This window comes from Myotis davidii, unplaced genomic scaffold, assembly GCF_000327345.1.
Source record: "Myotis davidii unplaced genomic scaffold, ASM32734v1 scaffold200, whole genome shotgun sequence".
Classification (NCBI taxonomy): Eukaryota; Metazoa; Chordata; class Mammalia; order Chiroptera; family Vespertilionidae; genus Myotis; species Myotis davidii.
In genome coordinates this window covers 7,375,022-7,394,246 of record NW_006293700.1, presented here as the reverse complement: position 1 = coordinate 7,394,246, position 19,225 = coordinate 7,375,022, and the positions used below count along the sequence as shown (strand labels likewise).

Genomic DNA, 19,225 nt, shown 5'->3' with positions numbered 1-19,225 from the left:
TATTTTTACTCTTATTAGCTCTGCTTTGCTTCATTCTGAACTCCGTTCCCTTCATGTAGTGGACAGTGTGGATGCCAGCAGCCCTAGACCCACACTCTCTAGCTTAGCAAGCCCAGTGGGGACAGACGTATCTCTCTCAATATCACAACCAAGGGAAAGACTCTAATTAATGCTGCTTGGATTACCCACTCCTGAACGAGCCACAGCTGCCAGAGTGACAGGGTTTGTGCCCAACTAGGGGCAAGACAATGGGGCCCAAGCCCTACAACCGACAGTCCAATGAGACCACGTGAACTAGAGATGCCAGATAAATGCAATGTGACCACTGGGCCTTACATGTGCACTATTCATTCCCAATAGGAGCCACAGGACATGAAGGGAGGCAGGGGGGAATCGGTGGTGTAGATGGAGCCCTTAAGCTCGCCTTCACCAAAGGATGGGAAACGGTGACACCTCCTCAAAGAGAGTCCCTGTGAGGAAAGACCAAGCACTGAGAAATGCAGGGTGTGTTCAAAGCTACTAGTTGCATAACTGCAATTAACTTTTAACATTTTTATAGTGATGCATTTATTTTCATGTTTATCTTTTGCTTAGGCAACCGATACTGGTTTTGCATCTTAGTGCTAATAGAAGTTTCCTTCTTAAAATAACTTTTAAGTAAAAACAAAGTAGGTCGGTTGAAACAAAAATAGTAAGCAAATAATAATGTAATAAATAATGTAGAATTAAGTAGCTGTGGACAAATCAGTGCATGTATTATGCCAATGACTGAAGTATGTGAAACATTAGCTTAGTGTATACATAGAACTTTCTTTCCCCAAAGAGCAGTAAAAACCAGTAACTATGCTATGGCTGGTCTGTATGGTACCTCTGCTTAACTAAACATTGTCTTTCTTTGTGTGAATGGCAAAGCTTTACCCCCAGTCCACCAAGTGGATCTGGAATAAGATCCTAGAGTCCTCAGCTTCTGGGTGGCAACACCTATTCCCTAGACATACTTGTGTCTCATGGCAGAAGGGGGAACCACCATTGCAGGATGTTGGCCCACCGCATTACACTCTGTTTCAGAGACACTCACACAAAGGTAGCGTTGATATGAAAATCTCTCAGCGCAGAGTTGGCCAGGCTGATTGTCTTTGAGAACAAAGGGGCCTATTCTCCATGGCTTCCCAAGGCCAGCTGGTCCCAAGGAGTACCAGCCATCTCTCTGGGGCCAGTGTCCCCAGCTGATTTCCACATACACCCACATGTAAAGTGGCAGCTGGTCCCTCATTTGCATACCTGCTTGCTCTTCTAATTAGCTACCAATTTTGGCCACAGATAATTTAAGAATGCCTGTTATTATCCACTCTCCTGTTCAATTATTTTCTGCAGGCCAAAGAGAGAAGTCATCAGGGTTTTGATGTGAATCGAGACGCCAAAAAGCTGAACAAAGCCTGCAAAGGAATGGGTATGGAATGTATTTTGTTTGCTAATTTACTTTTGAAGTTGATTAAATTTGATCTCATGTCCAACTTTCCCATGACTTTAGGAAGATGACTTCCCAGTTAACTTGTGTCCTCTAGGCTAAGCCAAGTTGATTACTTCTAAGGTTCTCTATAAAAGATTCCAAAGTTATAATCGGATCTTATTGCTTTTCAGGATTCGATATAACAGTTAGAAACTGGATAGTACAACATTTAATTTGCCCTGGAGGTGGAAGAAAATTCAGGAGAAGTATAGTTCATGAATGCTAATGTCATCTAAACCCCTTGTATCCCTTTATTGCCCAAGAAATGTTGGGAGGACTCAAAGGAATTGAGGTTGGAAAAGATCTGGAAGGGAAGTGGTAGAAGAGATTTCTTCATAGTAAGTATTTCTAAATAAATTAGAGAGAGAGAGAGAGAGAGAGAGAGAGAGAGAGAGAGAACTGGAAATGAAGGATGTCAACCAGGTTGCTTGGTTTGGGGCATCAGAGGAAAGCTCAGCAGTAGCTGCCCCTAGCTTATATCCAGACCTGGCCAATCTTACGTTTGAACAACTGTCGGGAGATATATTTGCCTGGAAGGGGCAGGATGTTTCTAGATCTGAGTTTTGCAGAGTGGCTGAGCCAGCCTCACAGGTGCTTCCCTGCTGCCTCGTGAGTGAGGTCGTAACACCTGGATGTGGGTTGGAACCAAGAGCTGAAGTGGGTGTGGGAATGATTCAGCTGTGTTTAAAGATAAATCCCCACATTCTTAGCCCACCATGCGGGTGTAGTTCAGTAAGCACAGATGGGACACCTACTGAATGGCAAAGTCATGCACTGTTCTCTCCCCCCTTTTGGATGTGCTTGGATGTGGCCACAAGGTGGGACCACTCTTGTGTTGGTCACGGTTGTAGAGCACCTTCTAAGTGCCAAGTGCTAAGCTGGGTACTGCATGTCCAACAACCCTGTAAAGTTGTATTATAATAATGTAACAGATGAGAATGACGAGGCGCAGAGGTTAATTATCTTGCTCAAGACCAAAGAGTTATGAAATGAGGGTGGGTGAACAGAAACTAGGGCTATCTTAGAAAGCTATTATTTGTTTGAAGGTCTAGCATTCCAACCTTTACCAAGAAGCACAAGCCAAAGCAAAATTGTATCATTGGTAAAAGTTGTCAGCAAGACCATGCACCCATCTCATTGATATACCATCCCTACCAGGACTGGATTTAAATGTCCAGGGCCTTGTTGTCCAACAACCACAAAGGTGAGCCTTGTGGGTCATTTACATTTTTTGAGAAGCCAGATTTTAAAAGAAAAAAATGAAATTAACTTGAATTATATATTTTAGTTAACTCAATACTGTATCAAACGTATTTCAGCAATCAATATAAAAATTATTAATGAGATGTTTGATAACCCTTTTGTCACATTAAGTCTTCAAAATGTGATATGCATTCTACACTCACAGAACATTACAACTTGGACCAGCCACAGTTTAAGTCCTCAACAGCCACATGTTACCACTGTATTGAGTAGAGCAGGTCTAGGGGCCCCATAATTCAAAAGATTACGTGCACTTTCTACCCACTCACCATCTACTCAATTCAAAATAACAAGAATGCTATACCACAAAATAATATTTGATTTTTTCAAAGAGCAACATGAAACTTAGAGATTTCCTTGTTTTTTTGGTGTCTCTCCTCCCCTTTCCTAAGTAGTGACTGGTCTTGGTCTTGAGGGGGCAATAGCCCCTGACTGTCCCCCCAATGCTGATGCTCTTTGTCAGGCCTTCCTCTCAGGCCTCTGTGTCCCTCTGCTGCCCTCATCCCCGCAGGGCCGTTCGGAAGACAATGCCTCAATCCTGAGAGTGTATGGACCCCAACGTAAAAGTATGGCTGCCATTCTCCCTCACAGAAACAGAAAGAGGATCTTAGAGAGGAAAGCTGCCATGGAGATGTTCTTAGTCCCCAGCTGCTCAAACCTAACATGCTTTTGAGTCTTCGTTAATATGCAGGCGCTGACTGGGAGGACCTGAGGGGTTTCAGAGACTGTCCATTTCCAGTGAGTTCCCTGGTGACGCTGATGCAGCAGGTCCCGGAACCTCACTTTGGGGAGCGAGGTCTAGCTCATGTGAGGTCCAAGGAGAGGAAGCAATGCTGCTCAAGCCACGCAGGAGCCGACCTTGCGACCGTGAGCCCAGGCTCTCCCCTCTCCGCCCCAGGCATGGGGATGAACTTTGGACCTGGATTTGAGCTACTGCCCTGCCACTTACTGGTGCCCTAACCTTCGTTATCTCGTCTATAAAATGGGGCTAATATTGTCTCTGCACAGGGAGGTGCTGAGGAGAAAGCAGGCAGCACAGGGCCCAGCACCTCACTGGCCCTCACTATATGCTCATTTCCTCCTTTGCAACCATATGCTCAGATCCAAAGTCCACACAAAGGCGATTAGGTTAGTATGAGCAGCGAAGAGGCCCACCCTTGTGAGGTCCTTCTCCTCTATTGCTGAGGGTACACCAGGTTAAATGGTGCCCATTCCCTCCTCCCCCCAAAAAACATGTCCCCCTGGAAACGGAGAGATGACCTTATTTGGGAAAAGGGTCCTTGCATATGTAATTAAGGATTTTGAGATGCGGTCATCCTGGATTACCTGGGTGGTCCCTAAATCCTTTGACAAGGGTCTTTAAAGGAGACAGAAGAGAAGACCCAGGGAGAAGGCCAAGTGAAGACAGGCAGCGATGCAGATACAAACCAAGAAACAGTAGGTTTGCCAGCCGCCTCCAGAGCCTCTGAGGGGAGTGAGGCCCTGCTGCTGCGTTAAGCCCCCAAGTTTGTGGAAATTAATACCGCCAGGAAGCTAATCCAGTGAATAAGTAGAAAATAATGACCCTCCCAGGCAGGTAAAATCCTTCTTCATTCATGCTTCATTCCCTGCACCTCCATTTCCAAAGGAGACATTGGAGGGATTGGAAAGTCTACTGATGTGTTTGTTGTTAATCCTCACTTGAGGATATTTTTCCATTGACTTTTAGGGAGAGTAGAAGAGAGAGGGACAGACAGAGAGAAACCTCGATGTGAGAGAAACACATGGATTGGCTGCCTCCTGCATGAGCCCTGACTGGGGCCCTGGCCGGGGAGGAGCCTGCAACCAAAGTACATGCCCTTGACCGGAATCAAACCCGGGACCTTTTGGTCCGCAGGCTGAGACTCTATCCACTGAGCCAAACCGGCTAGGGTGCCCACTGGTGTCAACAGGAGGGACTGGCCCTTGGGCACCAAAGATGGGGCTGCAGCTCCAGGCTCGGCAAGGCAGGCTGCGATGGCATCTGGAGCCTGCAGGGAAAGCTGAGCTGCTGGCCCTGGCTCACTGCGGGGCTCACTCATCTGGCACATGGGCCCCTGTGTGAGGCAGAGGGCACTTCAAACCCAGTGACCTTCATCATGCTGAAACTCAGCTCTGTATCTTCCCAGAAAATTACTGGGAAAGCAAAAGCCGGGAGGCCCTCCCGAGGCTGCTGGTCACCCTCTCCTGACCTCTGCTGTGTAATTACTCGACAGTGTCCCATGCAGTCAGGGCTGAGGTTCCTTCTTGTCTCGTATTTTTAAAAGTCTTTCCCAGAACCACTGGGGACTGGCCCCAGTGCCTCAAACCATTGTAAATGTTTACAGGAAATCGTTGGGCAGCACAGACTGCTTAGATGACACGCATATTGTGAAATGTAAGATGAGGTCACTGTTCAGTTAATCCCTTCTTGGGTAGTGGGAACGGCTCCCAGGCTAAACCTGAGACCCAGACTCAAGGGGCTTGAGGGAAATCTAGTTATTTCCATGCCTCCCCACATATCCCCATGCCTCCCCACGCCTCCCCATGCCTCCCCACGTATCCCCACACCTCCAAGCGGTTGCTGAGCCATCTCCGGTCTGCTTTGCTCTTTGATTTCTCTTTGTAAAGCATTTCAGGAAGGAAAGTCTAAGTGACATTACTTTTTACATTTTAACTCCGTTTTCCGGAATTATCCAGGTATAGGTTGACTATGGCATCAGAGTAGAGGGCTTCCCATTGGTCCCTGTTACAGACAGTCCACCTGAGAAGCACATGCAGCCGACACCAATGCAGAGACAAGGTTCGGTGGAATTCAGTGCAAACTTCTCCATTCATTCATTCATTCATTCATTCATTCCTTCATACATGTATGCATGCATTTGAACATTTGTTCACTCATCAAGTCCTCCGGGAAATACTGAGAGCTTCTCTGTGAACGTGGCAGCGAGCAGAACCCCCCACTCCATGGTTCTTGTACAGTGGCGTGGTAGAGACAGGACAGAGAAGAACAGGCCACGGGAGCCAGTGAGTTGAGTCCTAAAGGAGGAGTAGGAGTGAACGTGATGGTCAAAGATAAAGATGTTCCGGGTAGAGGGAACAGCCCATGCAACGCCCAGAGGTGAGAGAGAAAGTGCTGCTTGTACTAGAAGCTGCAAGTGATCCATAGAATTGATGGAAGGGAGGCCTGGGAGAGGTGAGTGGGGAGGGAGCAGGCTTTGAGAGGCAAGTAGGAACTAATCCAAAAGGCTGCATGTGCCCCACTGAAGAGTTGAGACTGGATTATGGATTTAAAGGGGCCTGTGTTGAAAGGTGTGACGAAGAGGCACGCGCAGGCTGACCTGTTCATCAGAAAGGTCATTCTGGGGATAGGGGACGCTGATTGGAAAAGCGGAGAGTAAGCAGGAAACCCAGACGGGTGTCATTAGTTCTGCTGAGCCATGTGACAGAGGTCAAGATGGAGAGAAACAGCTGCACCTGAACGGTGAAATGGTGAGGTGTTAGTGGTGACTGATTGGATGTGGGGTGAGGGAAAACAGGAAGCCAGGGATGAGCCCCAGATTCCTGGATAACACAATACAGCGAAGGGGCCACCTGGGAGGTAGGACGGCTCTTTCCAGGGATGACAAGCGTAAAGGTGCAGGCTTGAAATACGGGTGCCCTAGACCCAGGCAAGAGCAGCGCACATGGAAAGAAAGGGGTGGATTCACGAGATTTTTAAAGAAATCCCTCTTGAGGTGAGATTTCTGGCACTCAGAAGTTAAAAAAATGTCACAGAGGAAGTAACCGGATACACATTACGTAGGTAATGTTACAGGAGGAAATGAAGAGGAACAACATAAATAACAGTGTTGGAACTGAACCAGAATGAGGCAGGCAGTTAACCCCTACTATTTTTACAAGTGAGCTCACCCTAGAATGTTCTGTTTCTCTAATTGAAATAAAAAAGCTAGGTCTCCCCAGAATTGTGAAGTGGAAACTAATCCTTAAGACTAAGGGAATGGCCCATCACCATGCTGAATTTAGAACATTTTCATCACCTCTAAAAGAAACTTTCCACTCTTCAGCTTTCAGTCCCCCACCCAACACAGCCAGCCACTAACCTACATTTTGTCTCTATAGATTTTCCTATTCCTAACTTCCACATGAGTGGAATCATTTAACGTGGTCTTCCAAGATTGGCTTCTTTCACTTAGCATAATGTTCCCAAGGCTCATTCATATTGTGGCTGGTATTGGTACTCCATTCCTTTTCCTGGCTAAATAATATTCTGTCGCATAGCTATACCACATTTTGTTTATCCATTTGTCTACTGATGGGCATTCTGGTTGTTTCCATCTTTTGGCTATTATGAATGATGCTGCAATAAACATTTGTGTACACATTTTGCATGGACATTTGTTTTCATTTCTCAAGTATATACTTAGGAGTGAAATTAAGGAATAGGCCACATACTTCTTCCTTTTACCACCACACTGCCTAGCACCGTGCTTCATGCAGTGTAAGGCCTCCATGGGTATTTGTCAAGCGAGTGAAAAGAATACCATTCCCCACAAGACATTAAAGCTAAAGGGTCCCTCTGGGTTCCACCACAGCCTCTGACCACGAGCCTGGCTTCCTCACACTTGACTACAATAAGTCTCCATCTTGTTTCCTGTTCACATTTACTTTGCTTCTCTCTCCTGCCCTTTAGGAACTGATGAAGCGACCATCATTGAAATCTTATCAAGCAGGACATCGAATCAGAGGCAACAAATAAAGCAAAAGTACAAGGCAACGTATGGCAAGGTGAGTCCAAGGGCCCACGCTAGCGTGCATACGGCCTGGGCCTTGACATCTCTGCCTCCTCGATGTTCCCCAGGCAGCAGAGAGTGTCTTTACAGCTTCACCGAATTAGCCCAAGAGGAAAAATGAAATAACTATTTAAAACTTGAATTGACTTCAGAAAAACTGAAATTGCCTCGTTAACTTAATGGCCCGTAAAACCAGTATTCTCTAACTCATTTTTTTTTAAATTGACTTCATTTTTCTATTAATCCCTCTGCCATTTTCTCCACTCATTTGGACTAATTCCACATATTAACTTACAGATAGCCCAGTGATTTGAAAATCAGTTTTCACAAGTGGGTCTTTATCGAAGAATTCTTCATTTTTTTGGGCTGTCTTCAAGAATGATACATCTTTCATAAGTGATGGGTACAGAAAACGAAAAAAGAGCCACCAAAACATTTCTTTCATTTTATTGTTGTTGATGGTGTTATGTATAGAAATCAGTAAGTATGCATTAGGCTTTGTATTTTATATTACTATATAATGAACACAATTTAACCTTTCCTTAATGTCTTTAGAATGATCAGTATGCAAAGTGAGTGTTAATTATTATAATGTATTCTAATCCACATTTATGAAACCTCTATAGTTTCAATCACTCTTTATAAACAGACATACCGAGAGATGGATTTTTCTGACTAATTGGACATTGGGCTGGCAACAAACTCTAGTCCTCGGTCCTCTCACATATAGAAGGACAATGATAATTACCTCCCTTCTCAGGTTCTGGGCGAATCAAGCAGAAGAATGCCAGCACATAGCAGCACAGGGGAGTTATGCTGGGCGTGAATGTTCCCATTTGACAGAGAGGAGGAGTGGAGCTCATTTGTTTACATGACTTATGCAAAATCACACGCAAGTAAGAGAAAGAACCAGGACTCAGATCTAGAGCTCCCTCCTGGAGAACCTGTCGCCATGAGACAGCTGTTGATACACCAGGCGGCCCCGATGGCTGTGCTTCTACCGTCTTTCTGTATCTCTCTTCACACTCAGGCTTGTCAATGTCATTCACTGATAACACTGCAGTTGGGCTGCATTTAATGGGACTGAATGACGTTGAGCCATCATCCATGCCAGCCCCTCTAACTGCAGCAGCCCCTCTGTGCCATGTCTATTCCGACGGTAGCAATATGGGAAGTCCGACACAGGCTTCTTCAGTTTTACTGTGAAATAAGAGTCAGTGGGTTTGAAGTGGGGCCTCGGGGCTCTGGTAAAGATAAAGGGCGCATGCTCTGGCACAAAGCTTTGCAATTCCAGACAGCGGGACTTCCAGAGACGTGATCTAGAATCACGGCATTGCGAAGCCAGAAGACGTTAGAGAAGAACAAACCGAAGTACCCCGGCCAGCTGAGCTCAGAGAGAACACCCGTCCCCAGGTGACACGACTCGCTAGCTGGAGAACCAGGGTTAGGTCTGAGGCACCCTGAGCCGGCTTCCGTGTCCAAGCAGAATGGAAACGCACAAGGATTTGTTTTCATGCCTGTGGCTTGTCAGAATAGGCAGCTGGGTTTCTTTTCTCTGCATTTTTATATACAGCAGCCCCAGCCACAGAGGGCACATTCCACAACCTTCAGAGGATGCCTGAGTCTGCAGATAGTACCGAACCCTAATATATCCTGTTTGTTCCTATCCATACGCATCTATGCTAAAGCTTAATTTATAGATGAGGCACAGGAAGAGAGTAACATTAACTGACAATAAAACAGAACAATTATAACACTATGTAATAAATAAGAGACATAGAAAATCAATAAGACAAGCTTAAAACATTAGAGTAACATATCAAAGTTTTTTTAAGTAATTGTATCGCAACTGTATAGACATCATTTTTATGGTCTTTTGCATAGCAAGCCTCCATAAAAATCAGGGGCAATAATCTATAATAATAAAAGTGTAATATGCTAATTAGACTGGATGTCCTTCTGGACTTCCTTCCTTCCAGACAAAGTTGCAGTGAGTGGGGGCCATGGTGGTGGTGGGCGGAGGTGCATGAATTTCGTGCACCAGGCCTCTAGTACTATAATACAAGTTATGGGGATGTGGCATTATTAAGTAAAATAAGGGTGACTCGAACACAAGTACTGTGATACCGCACAGTTGATCTGATAATCCAAACATCACCTACTGTAAGTGTTCCTTTCAGGATTTCACAAGAAAACCAGAGTGACCAGACATCCGGTTTGCCCAAGAAGGTCCCTGTTCAGTCCTATTTTCTTCTGAAATTAGCCTGTTCACTTTCAAACATTCCCATTTGGGTGACAAAAGATCTGCTCCCCCTAGAAATTACAAGCCTGTATTCTGTATTTTAATCCTTTCTGGCTGAGTGTCTGGGGGTGAGTCCTTCATCTTTTTGAGGTCAGTAAATGGGGGTACTGTCCATACATACCCTGCCGGGGCCGTTTTGGAGATCAGTGAGAAAGCCCTCTGAGCCCCCAAATACTCTGCAAATGCTGCTTGTTGTTGTGATTCACCTTTGGGGCCTCCAGACCGGAGCAGGGGATCTTCTCTCTGCCCCTCTGCCAGTCCTGGGGGGAATGGATGGGTAGTCAGGGTGACCACTGTCCCCCAGAGCAGGTCGCTGTGTCCATAGAGCTCCTGTTTCGATCACCCCTCGAGTGCCCATAGTAGGTTTCTTGTGGACCCGAGGCCATGTGGTGGGAGCAGACCCCTGCCCCTCTTCTCCCAGGCCATTCAAAGCCAGGGCTCCTGCTGTCTTCCAACAGGACCTGCAGGAAGTGCTGGAGAGTGAGCTGAGCGGGCATTTCAAGAAGACAGCCTTGGCGCTGCTGGACCGCCCGAGCGAATACGATGCCCGGCAGCTGCAGAAGGCCATGAAGGGTCTGGGCACGGATGAGGCAATGCTCATCGAGGTCCTGTGCACAAGAACCAATAAGGTTAGTTCCAGCCAAGCCCTCGGCCCCGGTCCCGAGGGAGCACCCTCACACCCCTCGGAGATGGCAGCAGCAGGCAGAAGGGACACTGCACCCTTTGGGAGAGCAAGTGTTTGGGCAGAAATGTGTCCGCTTGGCCCATGCAGGAGAGCTGCCTCTTCAATCCTCTGGCTGTCAGTCTTGGGGTTACTGCCACCGGCTTGACATAACAGATGCTTCCAGAAAGGCTGTACCAAGGCAGCCTTTGTTTTTCTAAACAGATGCACAGTATTTTTAAAAAATATATATTTTATTGACTTTTTAGAGAGAGGAAGGGAGAGGGATAGAGAGTTAGAAACATCGATGAGAGAGAAACATCGATTCTGCTGCCTCCTGCACACTCCTGACCGGGGATGTGACCACAACCCAGGTACATGCCCTTGACCGGAATCAAACCTGGGACCCTTCAGTCTGCAGGCTGACGCTCTATCCACTGAGCCAAACCGGTTAGGGCCAGATGCACAGTTTTATACGCAGCAGGAAAGGCTCTGCTTCCTCCCTCCCAGCCCGACTTTGCAGGTCTCTGGAATGAATACTGCGATAAGCAGTCCAAGCGTGTGTGGGCACCGCCCGGTGCATGGCTCTCACCTAGCAGGGAGCACAGAAAGGACCATACGGAGGCAGAGAGGTGGGTGGTGCAGGGGGACCCCAGGGCTGCCAGCCCCTCTCTGGAGGTTCCTGTGTCCTTCCATCTGCAGCCCTCTCCCCTGCCCCCTGGGCACATGCCACATTCCAGCAGCTGAAAAGAGCATTTGCTAAGGCCTCAGGGGAAGCCCATTTATCTTAGGTTCCAGAAGCCACAAGGGTAAAGAAGGTCTAAAATCATTATTTGGAGACACCCCTCCCTCTTCCACAACCACCCATCGCAGTAAACCGGGGAGGCCCAGCAAGAAAATGCCAGAAAATCCCAACAGTCGTGAGGCCTCCGGGTAGGAACCAGGAGCAGTGGTTGGAGCAGGAAGCAACAGAGCTTTGCCACTAAAAGGCCCTTTAAGCCTTGCGTGCCCACGACCCTGAGCTGGTGGCTTCTGCTGGGCCTGGGCTGTCCGACTGAGTTCCAGAAGCGCCACCATGCTCCAAGCCACAGCTCCAAAACCCTCTCCAGAGCTTGCCTGGACTTCCTCACTTCCCACGAGATAATAAAAAACCCTCTGTTTCTGGGAGTTTCCATTTAAAATTGTGCCTTAGAGGAGGGTTAGCAAAGGGCAGTGGCATCTGTTCAGCCCAACAGTCACACAACTTTCCCTCCTCAATGGTCTCCCCGCTGCAGAAGCAACACAGTCCCCTCGAGCGTCCAAGATCAGGGCACTCAGCAGCCTGCCTTGGCCAGAGGTTACTTTGGGGAGTAGTTTTCTAATCCTACTTGACCATATGCTGTTCCCTCTCAGCCTAGTTCCTTTTGGGTCCTGGTCTCAAACAACAAGCAAAGCCTCTTATTGTCAATCAAGTAGGTCTGACAGTAAAAAGAAGGAAAGCAGAGAGAGAGAGAGCAGGCCTCGGGTTCAGGCAGATCCAGGTAGTGGGTGGGAAGGAGGGGAAATGGAAGGGAGCTGCTTACCAGTGGTTCTCAACCTTCTGGCCCTTTAAATACAGTTCCTCATGTTGTGACCCAACCATAAAATTGTTTTCATTGCTACTTCATAACTGTAATGTTGCTACTGTTATGAATTGTAATGTAACTATCTGATATGCAGGATGGTCTTAGGCGACCCCTGTGAAAGGGTCGTTCGACCGCCAAAGGGGTCGCGACCCACAGGTTGAGAACCACTGGCTTAGACACAAGTGGGCCCCCTGCCCCCCATCTACCTCCCCTCCCACCCACAAAAGCACAGGAGCCAGGCTTCTCATTGCTATTGTCCACCTACCCCACCCACCACCCATCACTGCATGCTGACTTTCATTTTAAACAGCCTGCAGGTGATACTGTGCAGAAATGCCTGGCACCCACTGCTGCTTCAAGTGTAAACTGAGGCAGCGCCTGAGTGGATCCCCTGGCACCAGCCATTGAAATATAAAGCAACTCTCCCAGGACACACCCTGTACACAAACGCATACTCTTGCACACAACAAATTGTCTACTGAACAAAGCCTTGTTTGAAGTAGGGAACAATCAGAAACAACTTAAATGTCCATCAACTGGAGGCTGGCCAAACAAATTGTGGTTTATCGCAGGAAGGAACCTTTTACATCCATTTAAAAAACACTGGGTAACTGTATAAGCATCGCTGGATCTCCAAGATATATTACTGAACGAAAAAAAGAACTTCAAGCACCATATGTTCAGTATTCCACTTTTAAAACACATCCACAAAACGGTTCTATATATTTTCAGTAGCGCGCGCACACACACACACACACACACACGTTACAAAGGCAAAGAAAATTATTTTCAAAGATATGCACTGAACTTCCAACGCTGGCTACCTGGGTGGGGTTGGAGGCGTGAAGTGTGGTGAGGAGGTAATGAAAGACACTAGCTTAGCTATACCCCTTTCTAGAGCTAAGAAGAATGTTCGTATACCTTACTCGTGTGTCTGAAATGTTTGCACGGAAGGGGCCCCTCCCTACCTCCCGGGATCTGCTCCAGGCCTAGGCCTTGACCCATAGGTTGGCCCTCTTTGTAAGCATCCTGTGTCCAGAGACCAGTCCCGGACTCTTCCCTCTGTGTGTGTCTCTGTCTCTTATCCATTAACCCACCTCGGAGTATCGATTTTTTTTTTTTTATCTTTTCTAGGAAATCATCGCCATCAAAGAGGCCTACCAAAGGTGTAAGTAACCTTTCGTCTGATTTCAGATGAAGAATGTTCCTTTCAAAATGCCTGTGGGGAACTAAATCCTCTGCTTCTTCCTTCCCATTTTCTTCTTCAAAAGTATTTGACAGGAGCCTTGAATCAGATGTCAAAGATGATACGAGTGGAAACCTAAAAAAAATTCTGGTGTCCCTGCTACAGGTAAGAAGAGCAAAGAGGTCTCCTGAGCTTTATGAGGCTGGGAAACAGCCCTGGGCAACCCGGCACCATGACGGGAAAAGGCCATGTACTCAGTAAACATCTCCTTCTTTTATTAAAAGTGCTTCCCGTGGATCATCAACCCAGGCTGTCAGATCAGCTATTGTGAAATTATTCAATTGGGAATTTCCCCACAATAATAGCCTAGTCATCTGCAGTTTACAATCCCTTTTTGTTCATGAGTATCTCAGGTATTTTCAACGGGTCCACTGCAAGAACTTTTAAAACACGCAGTATCTGACTATTCAGTCAGGGGCACTGACCTCTTTTCCCTCAGATTGTCAAATAATAAAATGACAACAACCATAGCCATCTGGTGTAAATGAATCAAAATTGTACCTTTTTTTGCCAAATCAGCAAAAAATACTAGTATATTTTTCGGAGTGCCGCAGAGTTTTAGTAATTAGCTTATGTGCCATGAGATGAAGAAGGTTGAAAGTTGCCGAGTTACCTCATTGGGCCTCACCACCTCCTTTTTCAATGAGGAAACTCAAGCCCGGAGAGGATGGGTAACCTGCCCGGGTTTACATAGAGTAAGACCCAGCCCAGGAACCAGAATCAGGCCATCTGACCCCAAGCAGGGCCCTCTTCACAACACAACTCTGTCTCCCTGTAAGAACCCTGCAGGGAGCTTGGCCAGGAAAGTGGGGCTTTCAGAGTTGGCCCTGCAAGGACACAGCTCCCAGCCAGGCCTCCAGCCAGGCAGCATCTATATCTCATTGACACATCCATCTTACGAGTTCGGTGCATTTCCTCTGCTCATTCCTCTCCATGTGGATAGACAGGCTGTGGTAGGAAGTATATACGGGTTCTCCTGCTGTATAACAAATCGCCACAAACCTAGCAACTCAAAACAACACGGTCCTATGGTCTCCCCATTTTTACTGGTCAGGAATCCTGTTCAGGCCAGCAGAGTCCTTTGTGCAGGGTCTCTCCAGGCTGAGACCCTGGAGTCAGGCCAGGGCCACCATTTCATCTGAGGACCTGGATCCTCTTCCAAGCTTACTGAAGCCTGGCAGGTTGGCAGGTTTCAGCTCCTTGTAGCTGTAGGACTGATGTCCCTGTTTTCTTGGTAGCTGCCAACCAGAGACCACTATCAGCTCCTTGAGGCCATCTGCAGTCCTTATCAAATGCCCCCATAGACAGTTCAAAGTTGTTTTCTCCCAGGCCTGTAGGAGCTCATCTCTCAGACTTCTTCCATCTCTGACCTTTTAAGAACTCACCTGATTGGCTCAGACCCAGAACACTATCCCTTTTGATGATCTCAACTGATTAGGGATCTTAATCACATCTGCAAACATCCCCTTTGCCTTGTTAACACAGCATAATCGCAGGAGTGCTATCTCATTACATTCACACATCTTGCCCACAGTCGAGGGAAAGGGATTATGCAAGGGTGAGGGCCACTGGGGTCATCTTAGAATTCTCTGCCACAAAGGGCTTAGGTTAGACCTCAAGACCTTCCATAGCCAACCTTCAGGGTTCTTCAGGAGTGGGACCCTAGGAGGCGAACTTCGATATTCTGACAGGAAGACTATTAACTTTCCAATGGACTGACCTTAGGGGACATTGTGAGGTTGCTTTCAGCCTGCTTAAGAGGTCAGTGGGTTTATGAGTGACCTGTTTCCTACAAAAGAGAGAGAGAGAGAGAGAGAGAGAGAGAGAGAGAGAGAGAGAGAGAGAAAAGAAAAAACAAGTGTTGTCCTAAAACTATTCTGTTTATCAGTTGTGCCCAAAAGATGGCAGCAAAGAGCAGCGCTTCGCCAGGCTGACTCTCCCAGGCCACCCCTCTGAAACCATCCCATTTTCCTCTTTTTGTTTTCTGTGCTCAGGCAGGAACGCAAGTTCATAACAATGTGTCGATTTTTCTAGGCTAATCGTGATGAAGGAGATGATGTGGACAAAGATCTAGCTGGTCAGGATGCCAAAGAGCTGTATGATGTAAGTGGGCAGGCGTGCCAGTCTCGGCAACATCTTTCTGAAAATGGATTAGCCTTATTTCCAACAAACGTTTCTTTATTTCATGCACATGGGAGTTACTCAGGAAAAATGTATGATTTTTGAATTTTTTTAAATATTTACAGTCATCATGAACCTAAAGGAATAAGTCCTATTCTTATACTCGGGGGTTAACCACCTCAGATCCATTTTGTAACCAGGTTGGGGGTGGGGAGGGGGTGTAAATAATATAAACCATTAAGTGAAGTATACTCATGGGTTAGAAGCTTCAAGTGTTTAGTCAATCAATTTGGCTTCTATTCAAAGTATATTTTATCATTTCCTGTACGTAAGGCCTGGCCCCAACACTGTCTATTCAGTCCTTTTGCAAAGGCTTTTATGAAATGTTTGTGTTTGACTCCGGAGGCAGGGGAAGGCCGCTGGGGCACTGACGAACTTGCCTTCAACGAAGTCCTGGCCAAGAGGAGCTACAAGCAGCTACGGGCCACCTTTCAAGCCTATCAAATTGTGAGTGATCAAGCACCAGGGCAAGGAGTTACATTGAAACTGAGTCTTGCGTTATTTCTAAGAGAAGCCACAATCTGGAATACGGAACTGGGGGGTGGAGAGTTGTTTTACAACAGGGGGTTCTCAATCAGGGGTCATTTTGCGCCCCCCCCCTCCCCAAGGATATCTGATAATGTCTGGAAACATTTGGGGTTGTCACACTGAGTGCTACTGGCATCTAGTGGGTCAAGGCCAGGGTGCTGCTAAACATCTTACAATGCACAGGACAGTGCCCTACAACAAAGAACAGTCCAGCTCCAAAGGCCATGCCCAGTCTGGGAAACGCTGCTTTATCAGGGAGGCTAGGAAAGCAGAGAGTGTCAAGTTCAGGAGCAAAGCCGGAGAATCAGAGAGCACAGGTTCAGGTCCTGGATCTACCGCTGGCAGGGGACCTACCCTCTCCATCCTCATTTGTAAAGCAGGAGCCAGGATCCTCACCAGTACACCTTCAGGGGGTTAATTCGTGAGCTAAATAAGACAAACATAAAAGGCACCTGGCAAGCGGTGAGCATACAGGCGTTCGCTGTTATTATCGTTCTAATTTAAGTGCTTACCACCCCCAAGATGGATGTGATACACCTCAGAGCTACACTCCTGAAGAGATGTGTATAAATTATTTTTATACAATTAATTTTTCAATCTAATGAAAAGTTTAAGCCAACAAAGTGAAGTAGCTATTTTAGGCACTTAATGGTGAGTCTTTCCCCCCAAACAGCGGTCTTTAATTGCAAGAAGCCTCTAGGGGAGTATCAGCAGTTTGCTGGTCTCCTATTTTATATTGGTGGAGTGCTTGTAACTATTCAAAGCACTTCTGTGCCCTGTATCTCATTTCAATTTCACAACAATAACGTAACTATAATGTAGGCTGAGCAGCCATTGCTGCCTGTGACCACTGGACAAGGAAAGGCTGCTGTGAGTCAGGAGCCATCTGTAACTGATCAGGACCACACAGCAAGTCGGTAGCAGAAAGTGGACGAGAATTCCAAGATTCCCCAGCCCGAGCTCCTACCTCGGCTGGAGCTGGCTGCTCCTCACTCGAAATAGTGTTTCCTGTGTGCTGCCAGCAGATGAAAAGACAATAAAGCTTCGGAATTTTATCGTCACTGTATATGAGCCTTGAGGGCCCTCTGCTTTCAAATCGTGCCCAGAGAAATGATCAAAGGCAGCTGACCCCACACTCCCAGGGCCTCTATGCCTGGAGCTGTGCAGACTGAGCTGAAAACCTTCTCTGTGACCTCGACCTTCTTCCCACATGACTGGGGCCGTGGATAGAGGTTCTGGGATGGCTGTCATTGCCTGTGACTATAAAGGCACATACATGCGAGCGTGTGTGTGTGTGTGTGTGTGTGTGTGTGTGTTTAAACTACTAAGTACCTGAGTAAGGCTATTCTCTACCAATATTAATCCTGAAACAACAGCATCAAACCGACTTGAGAACTTGTTAAAAATAAGAGTTCTCAGTCCCCACCCTTGACCTACTAAGTCAGATTCTCTGGGGTCGGAGACTTATGGTCTGTATTTTAGCCCATTAATTGCTGTAGCCAAAGCCATTTTATAGGGTTCTGCTGTGGGCTCACTGTCAATTTGGAGGAATTGGTTTACATCCCTATTTTTCTAAAACTCTCCCTACCTGGTTAACTAGAAGCCTTTGAGGCTGGTCTGGAATTCACCCTCGCAATGTGTTTTTGTACTAAGATCAGACAACCTGGTTCTGTCCAAAGAGCCCCCTAAGAATTAAATGTTTCTGGAAATGAAAAGCTGGCCATTGAAAAGGAGAGTCACAGTTACTTGGGCCCATCAATTGATTTTCATCTGTGTTCCATGGAGCCCCTGGAGGTGCCTTAGTAGCTACCAGGAGGGGTTTGGGACAGGAGGTATGTAGGGAAGAGGGAGCAATGCCTTCTCATTGTATTGTGTGAATAGCGCCCCCTGGAGTTGTGCTAAGAAGAGACCCCGAGTGGGCAGACCCTGGCATTATTGCCCAGGACTGGCAAAGGAACCCATCCCCTGCCTCCCAGAGCGGCTCTGCTTTCCTGCTGTTATCTGTTCTGTAGGCTAAGCTTCTCCAGCAAATGGAAAAGCACTGCCTGGCCCAGTATGAACAATAGAAACAGAAAGTGTTTTCATGCGAGGATTTGTTTAGTGAACACAGACCTGCATGAATACAATGTCCTCTTGAAACGCAATCTCAGTCTACAGAACAAGAACCCTATCCATGGGAAAGTGATACCAGTCCCTCCCGAAATACCAGCTCCCACATCAACCCCCTAAAGGCTGGGGACAGCTAAGGAAAGGAGAGGACCGGAAGCCGCCAACAGGGTCTGCTTCCAGTCCTTTACACACACCAGACCCCTCGGTGTGCGAACCACGGAGGCCAAGCAACGGGGCGTCATTAAATCTGGGCCCTCCTCCCCCCACATCCATGGTGCTTGCATCACAAAGAATATTTTGTTGGCCTGTGTTTTCAGAATAAACTCCACAAACTCCACTGGCGTGTCCTCGGGGCCCCCATTATTTATAGAATCACAATTGTGTCATATCCTCTGAAGATAATTTCTAGGAAAGATGTTTCAGTATTTCAAATGCTTAGACAAGTTTCCCGAGCCCAACAAAAAGCCCTCCTTTCTCTTTATTGGCCTGCCCTGAACCGCCCAGCCGCCCAGCCGATACTTGGTTAAGCACAGTCATACTTTACTCTGAACTTCAGCTTCTGTAAATATTTGGAAAGAAACCTAACATGTAATGCTGTGCAGAGCGATATGCGAGCTGGTGGTGAATATAGGACCATTTGGAATCACCCCAGAATGAAGGAAAGTGGCATTTTGATGTGGTCAGCCCACCCCCCTTCTAGCCCCTGCAGCCCCACTCTATCAGAAACATTAGACCAAGTTCTTCCCAGGAATTTCACACCCGCTACTTATTTCACCCAAACTGTAGGAGACTGAGTCCCCAGTCCCAGGACAAAGGAGACGAGGAAGGTGTGGGTCAGATGATTACAACCATGGCCTTCTAGAAATTAGAATTTCTAATTCCTAGAAAATTAGAAATGGAATTTAAAAACACACATAGGAAACTCAGTACTATGTATAAACAAACATAAAGAATTATTGATACTGTACAACACATGTTCATTATTCCTCCATCCCCTGATTTTGCAGAGGAGGCACTTGGGGTGCAGGGGG

At 46.8% G+C, this 19,225-nt stretch overlaps 1 protein-coding gene across 1 annotated transcript in view; it reads left to right on the top strand.

The window, feature by feature from the left end:
* ANXA13 (annexin A13) overlaps positions 1-19,225 on the top strand; it is a 54,261-nt gene that overhangs the window by 25,215 nt on the left and 9,821 nt on the right. Inside the window, exons 3-9 of the mRNA XM_006767351.2 lie at positions 1,375-1,450; positions 7,464-7,558; positions 10,324-10,494; positions 13,265-13,298; positions 13,402-13,481; positions 15,411-15,479; positions 15,903-16,004. Coding sequence (XP_006767414.1) covers positions 1,375-1,450; positions 7,464-7,558; positions 10,324-10,494; positions 13,265-13,298; positions 13,402-13,481; positions 15,411-15,479; positions 15,903-16,004 — 627 coding nt within the window. The remainder of the gene's footprint in view (positions 1-1,374; positions 1,451-7,463; positions 7,559-10,323; positions 10,495-13,264; positions 13,299-13,401; positions 13,482-15,410; positions 15,480-15,902; positions 16,005-19,225) is intronic.